The 17,845-nt window shown below is 56.0% G+C and overlaps 1 protein-coding gene and 1 pseudogene across 1 annotated transcript in view; one reads left to right on the top strand and one right to left on the bottom strand.

Annotated features, from left to right (window-relative positions):
- The window catches only part of ALPK3 (alpha kinase 3), a 36,381-nt gene extending 28,797 nt beyond the window's left edge, over window positions 1–7,584 (top strand). The window contains exons 7-14 of the mRNA XM_090263702.1: window positions 566–713; window positions 1,048–1,175; window positions 1,302–1,337; window positions 3,572–3,852; window positions 4,302–4,390; window positions 5,075–5,295; window positions 6,085–6,133; window positions 6,713–7,584. Of these exons, the coding sequence (XP_090119828.1) occupies window positions 566–713; window positions 1,048–1,175; window positions 1,302–1,337; window positions 3,572–3,852; window positions 4,302–4,390; window positions 5,075–5,295; window positions 6,085–6,133; window positions 6,713–7,058 (1,298 nt within the window). The 3' untranslated portion in view covers window positions 7,059–7,584. The remainder of the gene's footprint in view (window positions 1–565; window positions 714–1,047; window positions 1,176–1,301; window positions 1,338–3,571; window positions 3,853–4,301; window positions 4,391–5,074; window positions 5,296–6,084; window positions 6,134–6,712) is intronic.
- A 5,780-nt stretch (window positions 7,585–13,364) lies between these two features.
- On the bottom strand, window positions 13,365–13,813 carry LOC149992119 (pantothenate kinase 3 pseudogene; annotated as a pseudogene).
- Window positions 13,814–17,845: the final 4,032 nt, after the last annotated feature.

Below are 17,845 nucleotides of genomic sequence, written 5' to 3'. Positions count from 1 at the left end.
GACTTACAGATCAGGGCGCTCTTACGCCGTGACCCCACCTGCTCTGCAGTCAGGGAGGCCCGCTTCTCGCGAGTGATGGTACCAACTTCGTACCATCGCGAGGGTTAAATAAGACGGATAAATCAAGTACGCAGCACAGGCGTTGGCTTCAGCAGCACCCTGCTCTCCCTGTTATTGTCGTCCCCGTAACCCTCCCTTTGCATACATGTCGCATGAGTGCAGGGCGGTGCAGATGGGGTCAGACGCAGGCTCCGAGAGGCGGGGGCCTGGAATGCAAACAGAAGTTGCTCTGTGTCCGCAGCTGGAAGGCTCTCCCTGGCCTGGGGAGGGGGTTACTGCGGTGGGCCCTTTGTAGCCGGGATGTGTGCTCCAGGGGTCAGGGCAGACGCTTCAGAGATACAGGGGGGGCCCAGCGGGGGCCGAGACGGAATGGATTGGTGTGGCGGCCCGAGTCCTGTTGTCTCTCAGCCTGTTCCCCCAGGGACGCCCAGGGAAGCAGGGGCAGGGCCTGCGAGGGCACAGGGGAGAGGAAGAACTATCCTCTCACCTAGGCCCCGGTTCCCAGCCCCACAGGTGATTCGCAAGATTCGAGTGGAACAGTTTCCTGATGCCTCGGGCAGCCTGAAGCTCTGGTGCCAGTTTTTCAACATTCTTAGTGACTCAGTTTTGACATGGGCCAAGGATCAGCACCCAGTGGGCGAGGTCAGCAGGAGGTAAGCCACCTGGAGGCCACCTGCCCCGACCTGGCCCCCTAGGGCATTGTCCTAGCACTTGGGGTCTGTCATCCATTTAATCCTCGCAGTCACCCTGTGAGAGAGATGCTAGCATTTCCTCGTAGAGTGGAGAAGGCCGGACTCCGAGGTACTGCGTCCCGTGCCCACAGTCACACGGCTACTGAGTGTCAGGGCTGCATCCGCCCCGTGTGGTCCAGCCCCAGCTCGCGACGTGCGGTCTGCCCCAGAGCTCCCAGCAGCCCCTCGAGACCCCGTGCTGGCCCTGGCTGTGCCGCGGTGACGGCCCTCACAGGAAGGGTCTCCCTCTCTGCAGCGCAGGGGACGAGGGGCCGGCAGCCTTGGCCATCGTGCAGGCGTCCGCCGTGGACTGTGGCGTGTACCGATGCACCATCCAGAACGAGCACGGCTCGGCCTCCACCGACTTCTGCCTGAGCCCCGAGGGTGAGTTTGCCCCCCACGCCCCGGCCTGGGCTCGCTCCCGAGGGAGGACAACAGCCGTCTGCAGAGATGGCGCTCATCCTGGGCCGACCAGCCCGAGGCAGCTGCTTTCTCTCTTTCCCTCCACAGTGTTGTCAGGATTCGTATCCAGAGAAGAAGGTGAAGGTATGGAGCCCCTTGGGCGAGGAGTGGGTGGCCCGCATCCCTGCCCAGCTGTCTGCTGAGGGACCTTCTCAAGGACTTGGACGCTGTTCCCAATGCCATGTTCACCTCCGCAGACAGCTGCCCTTTGCCTCCCTGTCCAGGGCTGTTTCAGAGGCTGGTGGGGCGAGGGGTGGCTACGGGGGCCCATTCCACAAGGAGTTAGTTCAGCTCTGTGCCCTTGGCCTGTGTCGGAGCGCTCCACCAAGGCCAGGCCAGGCCTCCAGGACACACCCTGCCCTGCCAGCTCCCTCCCAGCGCTTCTCACAGGGCCTTGGATTCACACGGGGGCTGCTGGAGGTGCAGTTTCTTAGGCCCAACTGCAGACTCCATGCTCTGGGGAAGGACCTGGGGAGGTGGCACTGCCAGGAGGCTCCCTGGTGATGGTGATGCCCCGGCATTCGATAAGCACTGTAAAGGCCCAAACGCTACAGGAGGAGTCTGTGTTGCTCCTGAGGACTAGGACTCCGATGACAGCTGGTGATGGAAAGATTCCTAGAGTCTCACTGGCCAGCAGATTCATTAATTCCTCTCTTCTCACACTCATTTAATCACACATCACTTAGCCAGTACTTTTTGCTGAGTTATCAAGTCAAATTTAAGCAATATTAACCCTAACCTCACACCTAAAAACTCAGTACAGGCATACCTTCCTTTATTGCGCTTCAAAGATGTTGCGTTTTTCACAAATTGAAGGCAAGCCTCTCCGCCAGCAAAAAGATGACGACTCCCTTTGTTGCGATACTCGCTTCATTGCAGTGGTCTCTCGTGTGCCTGTAGTAATCCCTTAATGTTACCAAACACCCAGTCCGAGTTTCCCGGTTGTCTGGTCAGCTTCCGTTGACTTGGGTTAGAAACCGCTCGCTGCGTCCGGCTGCCCAAGCTCCTGTGTCTCTCTGACGCACGGGTTCTTCCTGCCTCCTTTGTTCGCCCTCCTCGCCATCTATTTGTTGAAGTCGCTTGCTGTGTAGAGTTTCTTACATTCTAGGTTTTGTTGATCATATGACCATTTAACGTGTTTCTCTGTCCCTGTGCTTCCTCTAAAACTGGTAATCAGATCGAGAGGCCTGGTCAGATTCAGGTACATTTTCTTGGGCAAGGCCACCTCACCTGTGTGCTGTGTGTTTGCTTTTGCATCCTACCTGGGGTCACATAGCATCTGATTGTTTCACTTCTAGTAACATGAAGCTTGGTCACCAGGTCCCTTCAGGTGTTTTCTGCCTGACTCATCCCTTTTAAAAGTTAAAAATACTGTATCTGATTCACCCGTGTTGTTACTAGATTATTATCTAAATCTATGACTTCATTTGTGTTTGCAACATGAAGTATTTTCATTCCATCTTTCCTTCTTCATTCCTTCGCTGGATTTCTTCTGCAAAGGAGCAGCGGTGGGCTGGTTGCCCTGTGTTGGTGCCCTGGTGCCCTCCAGAGGTCACTGAGGGGGTCTGGGTTTTTTTGTGGGGGTGGGGTTCAGTTACAATTATGAGCATAGGATTTTTGACATATTTGATATGTTTAATACGTTGCAGAGATCATTATTTTTGTTGGTAAGGTGGTCTGGTTTCGGCCAACAGAAGCCCCTCCGGAAGGCTGGCCCCTGTGTCTTTCTGACAAACCTGCACTTGCTTTTAGTCGCTTCTTCCCTTTCTGGTCTGACAAGGTGCCTCCAGCCCGTCCGGTGGGCGTTGTGCCCGAGGCCTGGAATCAGACGTTTCTTCAGGGCACTGAGGTTCCTTTTAGTAGGAAACGATCCGTAGCGACCATGGTCTGAGCACCCGCGGGGCTCACTGCTACTGGGCTGATCCTGCCCACGTTTTGTTTGAGTCAGACATGTTGGCCATTTATTCATTTGCTCAAAACACCTAATTCTAAAACAGGGCGATCCTGGTGTTCTGTATTGATGGCCACTCCCACAGAAAACCCCTGCCTCCCACAGACACCAACCACACTCTTTCTGTGCGAGGGGCACTCCCGAGCTCTGTTACACATCAGGCATGTGTCAGATACAGTTTCTGCCCCTGGGCACTCACGGCCTGGTAGGGGACCCGCTGTGTACACCAAAGAGCAATAATGGACAGAGAGTGAGCGCACCGGGGTGGGGGGTGGGACCTTCCCAGCCCCTTCCTTCCTGCCCTGTAGACCCCCCATCAGGGAGGCAGGAGCTTCTAGTTCTCCACGTTTTCCCCGTTTCCCTTCAGTCGGAGAGGAGATTGAGATGACTCCCATGGTGTTTGCTAAGGGCCTGGCGGACTCTGGCTGCTGGGGGGACAAGCTCTTTGGGCGCCTGGTGAGCGAGGAGCTGCGAGGAGGTGGACGTGGGTACAGCCTCCGGAAGGCCTCTCAGGCCAAGGTCATCTACGGGCTGGAGCCCATCTTTGAGTCGGGCCGCACGTGCGTCATCAAGGTGTCCAGCCTGCTGGTGTTCGGGCCCAGCAGCGAGACCTCCCTCCTGGGCAGAAACTACGACGTCACCATTCAGGTGCCAGGCCCCATACCCACCTCCACTCTTGCCCTCTCTCACCCCCTCCCCTCTCCGGGCCCGGACTCTGTTGGGAAGCCCGTACAGAGGCAGAAGCCGTCAGCCTCGGCCTTGTGGGGGTCCTGGGGGCAGTCCCTGAGGGGAGCCTGAGTTTGGGACCATAGTTTCCAAACTAGAGCTTTGCAGCAGTGCCCGTTCCCACTGCCCTCAAGCATATTTTGCACAGAAGCCTTCTGTGCGCGATGAGGGGAGTGAGGAAGGGGGTGGTCTTGCCCCTTGCCTTGCCCCTTCAGTGGCCCCCTTGCTGTCTGCAGCATGGCCCTGGGACACTGCGCACTTATCCCAGGTCCCTGTCATCCTCTGGCACAGGGTCCCCTTCCCCAGCCTGGACCAGAGAGAGGACGAGGGTGCTTCCTTGCTGATCAGGTTCGGGTCTCTGTAATCCACAGGGTTGCAAGATCCAGAACATGAGTCGCGAGTACTGCAAGATCTTTGCAGCTGAAGCCCGGGCGGTGCCTGGCTTTGGGGAGGTGCCTGAGTAAGTGCACGGGTGAGGGGCAAGCAGCGATTTCAGAGGCCCTCGGGGGCGTCCTAGCCGCATGAAGAGGGGCTCACAGCTGACTCTGTGCTCAACTCGATGGTCCTACAAAACCCAGATATAAGGAACCCAAGATTCCATGCCTGTGTCAGGAAGGCATCCACCCTGGTCCTCAGTCTCCTCTTACCCACCCCAGGCCCCCGCCCCTTAGCCCAGTCTCTGCTGATTGCAGAGGGCGGGCACAGCAGGCCCTGGGCCTCTCTGAAGGTGGCGGGCTAGGCTTGGCTCCGAGACACACTGGGCAGGACTCTTCTATGGTCAGTGTGGGGTTTGTAGCTGTCCCTTTCAACACCTGAATGCCTACTCTTGAACGTTGGGGTCTGGCTGGCATTGAGCCACAGTCTGGTTAAATCCTCTCCAGAGGGGTTCCTTTCTGTCCCTCCCCCAAGCACAGAGTCCTCCTGGGTCCATAGCATGGTTCAGGTCTGCTCCCGCTGACCTCAGAATGGACCAGGCTCTGAAGCCAGTGGCCTCATTTCCTCTCCCTTGCCATCCTTTGGCCTCAGAGCTCGGACTTTTTTTCTTGGAAGGGCCCTCCTTTTAGATCCAAGAGGGTAGAACTGAGATGGAGGGGGTCTCTCTGCCACCCCAGCCCCGCTCACTGCAGGGTGAAACTGTGTTTAGGATCCTCCCGCTGTACCTGATTTACCGGCCTGCGAACACGATCCCGTACGCGACGCTGGAGGAGGACCTGGGCAAGCCCCTGGAGCCTCACTGCTCCCGGGAGTGGGGCTGTGCCGCGGCGCCCGCACCGGGCCGCTCGGAGGCCGTGCAGAAGTGCCAGACCTTCCAGCACTGGCTGTACCTGTGGACGAATGGCAGCTTCCTGGTCACAGATCTGGCAGGTATGAGGGCGCGCGTGCGCGCGTGTTTGTGTGTGTGTGTGTGTACGCACGTGTAAGGGCAGACACGGGGCAGAGCACGGCCTGTGCGCTGGTGTCCAGCCGCTTTCGTGCTTCCTCTCCTTGGCTGCCCACGATCACCTCGTGGAGTAAGTAGCTGGACAGGCACCGTTTTGTGTGCAGCCCTCCATGTACCAGGGCCTCTTGTGGCCTGGTCTGTAACCACACGTGCACTTCCAGGCTGCGCTCCAGGGTCCGCTTGGCTTCCTGCGGGGCCTGCTGCCTGCCTCTGTGCGTGCGCGGAAGCCCCTCTCACCCGCTGTGCGGTCTCTGCTAGTCCAGCCCTGACTCCCCTCACTTTCCATCTTCTCTCCCTTTTGCCCAAATAGCCTGACGTGTGTAGAGGAAGGAGAAAGTTTTAGCTCCGAGCCGGAGGCCAGCCCCATCTGTAACCCCTCTGCCCAGTGGAGGCAGGGCTGCGCGGCCGCAGGAGTTTGGGATTTAGGAGTAAGGAAAGGGGAACTGTGGCCAGTGCTCCGTCACTTGAGTGAGCGAGTACATGCGACTTTGCTCAAGTCCCTGAAGCCCGAGCACAGCTCCTCACCTGTAAAGAGGGGGATGTTGTTACTACTAGTAGTACAGGAGTCCCCACGCTCTTGTGGGAGGAGGCCCGGAGACGTGCCCTTACACCTGGCAAGTTCCCATCCAGAGGGCTCTCCGTCTTGGGGGCACAGGGCCCCAGAACCAGCCCAGGCTGCCAGCAGCTCAACTGCCACCTTTCTGCCTTGTCAGGGGCTGACTGGAAGATGACTGACGTGCAGATCGCCACCAAGCTGCGAGGGTAAGTACTTCTCAAGGACAGAAAGCCTTCTCAGGGTCTCTTGAGGGCCTACTATGTGAATGTGCTTCTGGTTCTCCTCCCTGAGGTGCTGGGCCTGTGGTCAAATGGTCCCAGGTGCACCGTGGGGCTGCTGACCGCCCCCCCAACGCTGCGCCCCTGCCCAGACCGGGGCCAATAGCTGCTGGCACCCACGCACAGGGTCACCTGCAGTTCTGGGCTCTGACGGCACCTGCTCCTCCTCCTCCTCACTTGAGAGAGCTCATCCCAATGCCGATGAGCCTGGGCCCCGTGAGCAGAGTGAGGCCCTGGAGTCTGCTCTAATTTATACGAAAAAGGCAGATTGTCCTCACACCGATCAGTGCCCCCACATGATGGCTTCCATGTGCCGGGGCGTGCGTAATGAGACCTCAGTTTAGGATTGAGGTTTTAGACCCTGCCACCAGAGGTAGCACCAGGGAGCCTCACCAACACTCTCGGGTGGGGTAGTATGTACCCTGGCCATGGCCACCCCGACCCTGGCCCCCCAAGGACCCTCAGCCTGGGTGGGACTCCCACTCAGCTCTTACTGTTTGGCTGCAGATACCAAGGCCTCAAGGAGAGCTGTTTCCCTGCCCTGCTGGACCAGTTTGCTTCCTCCCACCAGTGCAACACCTTCTGTGAGATGCTGGGGCTGAAACCCCTCAAGGGCCTCATGGCTGCCCACTCCCAAGCCAAGGCCAAAGGCTCCAAGAGTCCATCTGCCGGCAGGAAGGGCCCCCAGCTGAGTCCTCAGCCCCAGAAGAAAGCCCTCCCCAGTCCCCAGGGCACCCGGAAGAGCGCCCCCAGCTCCAAGGCCACTCCTCAGGCCTCGGGGGCAGTCGCCACCCAGTTATTGGGACAGCCTCCTATCCAAGAGGGGGGCTCGAAGGCCCAGGGCACGCGGTAGCCCCTGCAAGAGGCTGGGGGCCTTCACCCAGCAGCAGACCAACAAGGAAGCAGCTTGAACAGACGGAGACTTTCCCAGTAGAGACTAAGCAGGATGGGGCGCCGAGCAGGCACCACTTGGGGGCCTCTCTGCGCAGCCTCTGCTCAGTCAGCTCCTCATCGGGTGGCTCTGGTGTGTGGCACACAGCCCAGGGGCCCCTTGTGGTGCCATGTCCCCCAGGGCTCCCAGGCCCTGCTCCGAATGCCCCGGGGCTGAGGCCCTCCTTGAAGTTTACACTGGCCTCTGCTGGAGGCTCCCTGAGTCCTCTGCCTGAGTTCTGCGTCCCATCCCGGGCCCCAGGCAGATCCTGCCATGAACGGCATGCTCTGGGCCTGCCTTGGCTCCACCCCGACCTCTCCCTGACCGAGGGCTCCGGCTGCTCTGCTGTGTGACACTCAGGGTGTCTTCTCCCTCAGCTCACTTTGCCTCGTTCATCCCAGCTTACTCCGCAACTAACCTGCCCCTGAGCCCCACTTGGGCCTGTTCGTCCTTGTGCGGAGGTCTTTGGTGACACGTGCTCTTGCTTTTCCTTCCCCGTCGCTCAGGCTCTCGCTTGCCTGCTTCCCAGGCTGTCTTGCTCCCCATCCCCCACCCCTGGCTTGGAACCCAGTTGCAGCCTGCTGCCTGCCCTTCACTGACTCTGCTTGTCCCTCTTGCCTGATGGCTTTCCTAGCCTGAGCCACCACCCTCCCCACCACGACCCCGGTGGGGAGCAGGCCCTCTGGCCTCTAGTCCACCCCAGTCTACCCCTCCCTACTTTTCCCAAGCCCTCCTCCCGTGAGGTGAGAGCCGGCGTGAGGGCTGTCAGCAGCTGCGGCTGGAGGGAGAGTCTGGCCTTTGAGGGACTGCGCTCCATGCGGAAGAGGGCGGGCTCGTGGGCGTGCACCTCTCCTCCTGGCTGGGACTCTTCTCCACAGGGGAGTGGCCTGGGGGTTCTGGGAGGGGTTGCAAACCATCTGCCCGCTGGGGTGTAGGGGGGTCTCTGTGCCTGGGACTTAGGACCCCTGCCTCCAAGCATTGACTCTTGATCCTGAATCTCCAGCTCTGGGACCTCATACGTGGGGTCCCCAGGAATCGCTGTGCTTGACCCAGGGCCCTGTGTCCTTCCTGGGAGCCCGTCCTGGAGGTGCTGGGTGGGGCGGGTCTGGAGCTAGCCTGCTCCCCTCGGAACGCAATAAAGGCAGCAACTCGCCTCCTGCTCACCCTCACCTGGTGTGGTTGTAGGTGTGTCGGCTCAGGGCCCCCCCTTCCCAGGTGGGTTTGCTGAGGCAGCCTGCAGTCCCTGGGTGCGCTGGAAAAACGAACCCGTGCTTTGGCTTCTGCACCGACGTTCAGCCTCAGCCTTCTGCGGCCTCAGCTGGACAGTCTGTGCCGCCTGTACAGCTGGGCCGGTGGCTGTGCCCCTTAGCAGGGTGTCTGTGGGCTTGGGGCAGGACTGGCATGGCTCCTTCATTTGGGAGAGGAACACAAAGGAGCCGGGAAGGTAACGCGGAGCTGGGGCCTCTGGGGAAACGCCAGTGTCTCTGGCTTGTTCCACGGCAGCCAGCGCAGCCCAGGGACAGCCAGCGCCTGCCTCTCAGCCACTCACCAGCCACTCTGCCTCCCACGCAGTGGAGCGGCTTCTCATTCCCAGTCCCCACCCACCCCCCACCCCCGTCCCCCGTCCCCCGCCGTGGCCCAGGCTTTCCTTGCCTGGCGTTTACCCCTCTGGGTTGACACTTCTGAGTTCTCGATGTCCTCTTGTGACTTCTCCACTTTGTCCCCTTGCTCTAGTGGCCCCCCCCCCCCCCAGCCTGCCTGCCCCGATGGCCTTGGTGAGCTAGAGCTGGAATATCTCCCACTCGTTCGTTCGTTCATCTGTTCACCCACCAGACGTATAGTGAGCACCTGCCTACTTGACGCCAGGCTCTGAGCTGACAGCTTTTGGGGGTCGAAGACGTAGGATGTAGTCTCAAAGGAGAGCCTTCCTGTTAGGTTTTTTAGGTTTCTTGGGTTTTGGACCAATAGAAATGGACTCAGCCCCACTTAAGGAGGAAGGGTGTTCACGGGAAGAGCACCGGGGTAGCTCACAGAGGCACAGCTGGGCGGTTGGCCCACCCTTGCAAGGTCTTGTTTCTCAGCTGGGGCCATCGCTGAGTTTTTGATGAACCATTTCATTCTAGTCCCAAGCTAACTGCTTCTGGGCTGTGGGGACCCTGACGAGATGAGTGACTGCCTGGGGCATCAGCCCCTCAGCCTACTTGTGCTGTAAGGGCGTTCTGTGGGGATGTTGCAGCGTTTCATAATTCCGCGGGCATTGGTAGCGGGATGGGTGCGATGGGTAAGGAAAGCAAATCCAAGTCCTGAAGGGACCGTGATGGTCAAGACAGGTATCAACTTAACTAAAGCTGTGGCTGTAGATGGAGGGGTGCTCAGCAGTAGGGCGGGGGGCAGAGTGCGTGGTGGGAGAGGCGTGAGCAGCCCGTGTGCACGGCTCTCCTGGGCCTTCAGAGCCTCCTCCGGAGTACCCACCGGGGGGGGGGGGGGTTGCCGCCCCATGGCCGGGCGGCTCGGACCACCCCAGTGCGCAAGGGGCAGCATGGCTGCCTGCTGTGCTGTAGTTGCGCCTTTGGGCTCTCCCGGAGCCCCGGGGCAATCCGGGGGGCCACGTCTCACAAGGGTCATCATTTTCAGCCAAAGCATCTCTTGGTTCCAAACCCTGGCGTGCCCCGCGGTAGTTTTCTAGTCTGCACTTGCCGCAAGCTTCGTGTAGCACTCAGCTCTACCCTGGCCCTAAGTGGCTCCCCGCTGTGCCTCAGGCAGACAGGTACCTCGAATCTGCCCCACCGCGGGGCCTGCTGGCAGAACCATTTCTGCTGAAGGCTTTCCCGGCTGGAGAGCCTTCATTTGCTCTACGCCCAACCCAAAGCTGGTGGCCTTTCTAGGTCACTCAGTAAATGGGTTGGAGCAAGATACTCCAGGGTGACATTTTTTACTAGAATTGGGCCGTAGTGGTAAGGGATTCAAAATGCAATAATTTGTTCTACGTTATGGAGAAAATGTTCTGGCCTCAACAGACCCCTTGATCCCCAGGACCTTTATCAAGGGGCTAATAAGCCTTTGCATTTGAATCCGATTGCTCTCCTACCTCGGACTCACATATGCCTTGCCAAGGCATCTCAGGAAGCTGGTGACCTCCAGGCCCTGTTGGCATGATGCTGTCGTGTGCTGGAACGTTGTGGTGCGGAGGTCAAGGCCCCTGTGGGCCTGGCTGTGGCCCGGAGCTGGACAGCTAAGGTAGTCTGTATGTTTAGGCCAGGACAGCAGCGGAGTACTGCTGCCCTGCCAGGTGAAGACGAAATGCTTCTGTTGTTCTTTGTTCATCAAAATAGAAAAAGGAAAAAAAAAAAAATGAATTCACTAGGTCAGAGGATTTATACCAAATGCCAGGAGCCGGATGAATTCGCTTTGGCCAGAAGACCATCTCTGGAATAGCACCTGTGACTGGAGTCGCCACTTTTGAACGTTTGCATCCGTCCAAACTGGCGAAGCTGGACTGTGGTAGGAATCGCTGCGGCCTCAACACTGCTGCCTGCACTTCCCCCAGGAATACGCTCTTGCTTTGGACTCGCCATTTTGCTCAAGGGGGAGCTCCGATGGCTTGTACTCCTGTCCTGCTCTCGTCCCGCTGACCCACACGTCAGAGCCGTGGTGGGGCTTAGGCCTATCTCAAGGTATATCTGTTCCAACTAGACCCTCCCAAGTGACCCCTGGTGGCCTGAGATCCCACGTCGACTGTAGCATAAAATTGGTCTGTGAAGCCTCCTCCCTGCTGGGTAGACCGCATGCTTTTCTGTTGTTCCGTGAAACTGGATTTAGCTTGCAGCTGGCATGCCACAGAGGGCGCCCCTCTCCCCCGGGGTGGGCATGCACCCTTGGCTCCCAGAGTTCCCAGGTAAATGCCCAAACAGATCCCTTTGGGGGAGAAGGCTGCAAGGAAGGTTTACAGTAAGCATCTACGTGTTAAAATGTGGTTTATCTTCAAAGATGCTTGACTTCCTCTCCGATGAATGGAAATTAAGTGGGAGATTCTGGCCCTTCCTCGGCATCCTGAGACCTGTTTGCCCACCCAAAAGCCTTTAGTCATGGGAATAACTGGGTACTATCTTAAGGGATGTCTGGTCGTTTTCATCCCTGGGACCCAGTGGTTGATTCCTCACAGCTGGAGGTCCGGTTTTCATGCCTGTGAGCGTTATGATGACTCCCCCACTTTGTTCCTTCTCTCTGTCTCGCCACTGAGGTCAGGGGGCTCGTTTACATAGTGGCTCTCCCAGCCAGCACTCCAGGCCTGGGGAGGAAGGCCAGCGGAGCCTCGCCAGTTTGTTTCTCACGGCGAGGAGCGAGCCCAGGGGGTCCCCCCGCAGGACAGTGAGGGGGTGGACGGACTGCGTGCCAAGGACCCAGGGAACCATTCTTGTCTCATGAACCTGTGAGTTCCTGCCTTTCTTGGATTTTTGGTCTTTTGATATCATTTAGCATGGTGGCCATTTGGTTCAGATTTGTAGTATTCAACTGCCCCTTCCCAAAAAATTAAAAAACAAATGAATCTGGCTGTTTGAGCCTCTACTTTGAATGTAGAGTCTCTGGTGAATGAATATATCAACAAATTATGTTCTGCTACTTGGGTCAAATACCTTAAAAGAGTTTCTGTAAGTTTTCCCTATATTTCCTGAAAATGTACCTAGTTCATACCGTTTCTTCTGGGTGTGCCTCTTATTTTTCCTGCTCTGGTCCTGCCTCTCGTCTCCTGGGCCCTAAGAGCAGCGGTACAGCAGTTGGCATCAGCTGCGCTGGCAGTACTAGCGAGCCCTCAGGTGGCAGCGGTCTTACCCAAGAGGAGGTTACTTTGTTCTCGGAAGGAAGCCTGTAGGCAGTAGGAGAGCCGGATAGGCTCCATCTAGGGTGGGCATGGAAGCTCTAGGATGTCGTTGGAACCAAGGCTCCTCTCTGCTCTGTCCGCCAACCCAAACGAGATGAATGATCGATCCCAAGTGCAACGTCATGAGTAGAAGAACTAAGACAATGAACTGCTGTCAGACATTGGACTGCTAAATTCTCATTGTATGTAGTGGAGTCAACAGAAGTGTCTAAAGTTGAAAATAAAAAATGGTATATATGTGTCATCTGTCTGTCCATCTGTCCATTTACTTATCCATCCCCCCATTCACCTATCCATCTACCTATCACTCATCTATTTATTTGTGGAGGTTACTACCAGGCGTGAAGAACAAGAACTGCTTGTTTGTGGTTGTCGGGAGTGGGGGTTGGGGTTGGGGGGATGGGGCTGGTCCCTGGCTTTGCCAGCTCTGGTCTCCCTGAGACTTCCAGGAGAGCTTCCTAGAACTTTCCATTGCTGGTCACTCATTTGGATTTTACCTGAAATGGGCCTACAGAGAGACCCAACTCCTTTGGCTTCAGGAACTGCCTATCGGAGATTAAGTTGTATCCCATTCAACCAGGCAATTTGAGCTCCACTGTTCAGTTGCAAAGGCAAATATGGGATTGAGGGAACTCAGCCAGATGGGAGTGTCTGGCATCAGGGGGCTGTGCTTATACGGCTCTGGGTGGGGGGCGCCCACTGACACCCAAAGGTCCTGGAATCCATGAGGCACTGTCCTCTCTCTTCCGAACTGATGTGGTTCAGAGATGGCTCTTTCCTGTTATTTCCAAAGGACTTCGAGGGGCAGCAGCTACCAGACCCTGAGCCTCAGGGGACACACTACACACGAGGATGGCCCTGGCACTGGCAGCACACACCTGGATGGTAGAGTTACAGCAGGACAGGAGTGTATGGATTCCCGGGCTGAGGTAATGGTCTAGTCAACTCCTCTGGCTACGGGTTTTCAATGGTTGGAGTAATGCATCCAGGCCCAGGATGGGGCATGTCCTCGTGGATTCAGACCAACGGGCATGTCTTTCTTTTCCTTTCTTCTTCTTCTTCTTCTTCTTCTTCTTTTTTTTTTTTTTGCCAGAAAGCTCAATAATCTGAGGCTATATTCCATTTAAGGGTTTAACACTGGCTGTATACAGAAAGGAAAGCGTTTCAATCAGAACTACTCCTGTTAACATGGCAACATCGAGCCGTTCACCATTTCCACATTTAAAAATCAACAGAAATAGTGCGACTCTTGTCCCCTTTGGTTCCCAGAGACAAATAATGCCGTAATAACACCTCTGGTTTCAGTTCCTCTTGGATGACATGTATTAGCAGGGAGATACCTGATGCTTTTAGCTGAAATTTGGCAGCCCAGAAAGTGCACCAGGCGCTCCCAGGTACTCCTCACGCTCTAGAAACAATGCTTTCGGTTGACCTTTTGACCAATAATTCTGTGCCTGTGCCAAACGTTTCACTGAGAGAGTAGCCTTAAAAAATTTCCAACAAAGACAACTCTTATTTTCTCGTTAACAACACATATTTGTGTCACCGACCCCATGTTGCTGGTGACAGTAACCAAAGTAGGTCTTGCTAGGTCTTTGTTACTGACTGATCCTTACTTCTTACAAATCATATTGCCAAAACGAGATGCTACAGCCCAACCTCGCAGACCAGGTGTCTCCCCATCTCCCCCACGAACATCACGGGCCAGCTGGTCCGCTTGGGTGCTGTCACCCAAGCTCTCAACTTCTTGTCCTTCCTCTGCTGTGATGTCAGTAGGTTCAAAATACGAGAGCCTTGCTTAAGTTCCCCCGATGTCCATGCCAAAGCGCAGGAGGGGCGTGTCCTTGATCTTCACCGCGACAGTCTGAGCAGGGAGGGCAGCCTGGGGTTCGGTGTACAGAGGGTGGTGGCAGCTCTGGAGGGGGCTGGGCCTGGCCGGGAGGGGCAGGCCTAGGGCAGGGCAGTGGCATCGGAGGCAAGGCCGGCCCAGGGGGAGCCCCCGCCAGAAGGGGCGGCCAGGCCCAAGTGCGCTAGGGCAGGCGGGTGGCCTTGCTGCTGTCATCCCTCGCTCTCCCCACCCCCCGCCGCAGCTGTTCCAAACATAAGGCCTGGGTCCCCCAGCTACTGCTGCAGCCCTGACGGACGTTTCTGATCAAAGTAAATGCCCTGGTTTCACGTGAAACCTCTTTGGCTCCACCAACCCCCCAGGAGAACTGTCATTGGAACCGGCTGTGGGCAAATGCAGGGCTCTCTCGCACATTCCCCGGAGCTAGGCAGAGTCATAGTCCCCATGACATCACGGAGTCCGAGGATACAGTTCCCAGCCATCGCGTCGAAGTGTGGGCCCAGAATCCATGCCGCTTGCCAAGCTGCCGGTAAAGCGGACGCGGGGGGCGGGGGGGGCAGGTGTCAGCTCCGACCTCCCAAATATGAACACGCAGCACAGTGGCCTGTGCTCCAACCTCAGCCTGCTCACCTTCTCAGTAGCCGCTCCATTTACGAGGCTGCCGCCCCAAGTACACAGCCCTGGAGGACAGGGGGGCAGAAATGGTTATTAGGAGGGTTACCTAGGAAACTGCGGGTAAAGCTCTTACTTAGCACCACCTGGCGTGTACCAAGCTCTCAGCCGGTGCCACTGTCACTGCGTCCTGGAATTACAGGACTTGTCTCAGGGCCCATTCACACACTGCTGCTCTCCAGTTGGGAGGCCCTGGTCTTTCTCCCCTCGCTCGAGATGAAGTGGTTAATGAAGAGGCTGCTCTTCAAACCTGTCCCAAACCTGTTCCCTGCTTCCCCGACCCCCCCGAAAATCATCTTTCCAGCTCCCCTCCTGTGTGAGGCAGCAGGCTGGCCAATGTTTGCCTCCCGTGTTGGGCCAGGTTCTCCGCAAACCACCACTGTCCTGGAATGGAAGGGAATTGGATGCAACCTTTGGAATAATGGAGCTTGCTTCTACAGGCGCAGTGCAGTGGAAGGGAGTGTTTCAGAATGAGTCACGGTCTATGCGGGCAGGTCCACACAGGAAGGGCACTTGGCACTCGTCAGAGGAGAGTCAGAGGTGAGCCCAGGCCCCTCAGTCTGTGGCACAGCACTATCGGTGGGATTCCACCTGCGAGGAGGGAGGCAGGATAGGCCTGGAAGGTGTCAGTGTCTAGAGGTGCCCCTCAGAGTTGCCATTTTGTTCTTCCTAGCAATCGCATTGAATCTGTGATGCCCCACCTGTCAGCACCTTCCGCACAGCCGCAGTGGGGGCCACGCCAGACCACTTCTCTGACACGGAGAGAAGACGGAACAATCAAGGAATTATTTTTGTTTCTATAAATAACCAGCTTATCATTGAGCCGTGACTCAATGTCAGACTCTGGGCCCACAAGGCTGTGGAAATCCAAAGTATTATAATAGCCCTACTGCCCTTGCCAATGGCTGGAGGAAAACAGCCTCAGACAGAGGATGTAACTTTTGGTCCGAAAGCCACAAATGATATCTTTGAACCCAACGGGATGACGTGACCCAGTGGGGGCAGGCAATAATAGTACCTACCTTGTAAATAAACATTCATGAGCATTGAATGAGCTAAATCTGGCAGGTGTTTGGCAGGCAGCCTGGCACCGTCCGGGTGACAGGTGTCATCGCTGTCACACGTCCCATCTCGGGACTGTCTTGACACACACTTCCTCCTCCAGGCCAGGAGAGCCTGTGTTTCTCCCCTGCTCCAGAAGGGCTGACCAGCAGAGACCCTGGGGGCATTCGGCTGCCCACAGAGGCAGGTGTCCTGCTCAGGGTAAACCAGGTGACATTGTTGACCTGAAGCAAATAGGCAGTCAGGTATTTCGCCAGCAAAATGGACTTATTTGGGAACAACGAAGAACTGTAACTCAGGACATGTGGCCTAACAGCGGCCACAGCAAGTCCAACCAAGAAGAGGAAACTTTTATAGGGGAAGAGGAATTCCCAAGAGCTAAAATAAAAAAAGTACACAAAGAGTTTTTCCTGTGAGGCTCCAGGATGGATGTGAGCACCCGAGAGCTGTCCCTCCTCGCCGGCCACGTTCATTGTAAACCAGCGCAGGCAAGATCGTGGGAAGAAAATAGATCCTTGAACAGCCCTTCGGACGATGGTTGCCCCTCAGCATCCTGAACGTTTTTCACGGACCACTTATAAAAGTGTCCTTTTTATTATATCAAAGCCTGGCAAGGAGAAGGGTTCTTTCCCCCTTTTTGGCCAAGAATTCCCCTGAAACAGGAGTTGACCCCCAAAGAACTAAAACCAGAGACAGGAAAGTGGTCGCCTCTGAAAAATGGAACAGGGATGGGGCAGGTGGAGCAGCCTCTTCATTATAAATCTTTTTAAGTACTGTTTTGTTTGGATTGGAAGACCAGTATATATAAAAACACACACACACACACACTCTCACACACACACAGTTTTCACCTCCTTCTGCCCCTCCGTGGAGTGAGCACAGCGAGGTGTGGATCTCTGCCAGAGAAAGCGAATGGCAGAAAAGCCGGTATAGCCCAGGCCCATTTTGTAACTTACAGAGAGGGAAAGGAGTCTGGACGAAAGTCCGTGGCAGGCATCTCTAGGAGGTTCGGATTAGAGGAATTTTTAACTTCCTGTGTTTTGTATATTTCTGTAACATTTAAATGTTTAACAAAGCACGTGTAATGTTTTGGTAATCAGAATGTCAGACAAAATAGTTTTTAAAAAGAGGGGGTACCCCGTCACCCCCCGCTCTCCAACCATCATTCTCTAATTTTTTGAAACGAGCACGTGCAGGTGACTCTGTACCGTGTTACCAGGAAGCACTTATGCATCATAAAGGATTTTGTCCTGAGTGTGTATGTTTAATTATTAAAGAGATATTGTCAGTCCTGTCAGGTAAGTTTAATGTTTAGTTTGAGAGCGGAGACACTAAACACTTGACTTCGCACATGGCTGCTTAGGTGTCAGTTAAAGAAAAAAAATGGAGCAAAAGGGCAAATTGTGTGATTTTGTTTTGTTTGCAGGACTTGTAGTGATGCTTAGACCGGAAAGGCTTTTACTATTGGTGGCAGCTGCACTGGTTCCATTCTCTTCAAGCTGTGAGAAATAGACTCAGTGGGAAAGCGAGACTGGATGCGAGGTGAAGTGAAAGATAAAGTACATGGTCCAAAAACTGAGTAGCCCTGATGGCAGAGGAAAAGGAGGCCACGCTGGAGGGGCTGTGGGAAGGGTGAGGGTAATCAGGGTGGGCTTCCTGGAAGAGGCGGGTATGTTTGGGAGTAGAGGAGAGTGGAGAGGAGGGCATCTCAGAGGAGGAAGACAGTTTTAAATCAGAGGGTAGGAACTCATTGACTTAGGCCTAGAGTGGGGCCCACTTGCCCTATTCCCCTTTCCACTGAGAGAGGTTAGGGTCCCCACCTGGGCTGTGACTGAGCTGCTTGGGAGGCCCAACCTACTCCAACTCTGAACTCTGCCCAGGAAGTTCCACTTAAATGAGAAGACAGGCCAAAGTGCACTCAGGTCGGATCCAGCTTGTCTTCCCAGAAATACACGGTTCCTCCTGTCCCCGAGGGTGGCTTGCTTTCCGCAAATACGTGAGTAGGAAGGGGATCCTGCCTCCCTCGGTGTGTCTGTGTTTGTGTGCGCGTGGGTAGCTGGGCTTCCCCAGGGTCCACCTGTGTGTACGCTTCCACGTATGCTCCTGCTCTTGTGTGCACACGTGTGCACGCCTCTGGGGATGGGAGCTCCGCCAGGCTGGTGTTTAGATAGTGCAGGTTGCTCCCCGAGGGGAAGAAAAAGAGAGGGAGTGAGAATGGAGAGAGATGGGGTCTTAGGGCTCTTATTTTGC

Source organism: Furipterus horrens, unplaced genomic scaffold (assembly GCF_987537825.1).
Source record: "Furipterus horrens unplaced genomic scaffold, mFurHor1.1.pri manual_scaffold_16, whole genome shotgun sequence".
Taxonomy (NCBI): domain Eukaryota; kingdom Metazoa; phylum Chordata; class Mammalia; order Chiroptera; family Furipteridae; genus Furipterus; species Furipterus horrens.
This window is presented reverse-complemented; position numbering and strand designations above follow the sequence as displayed.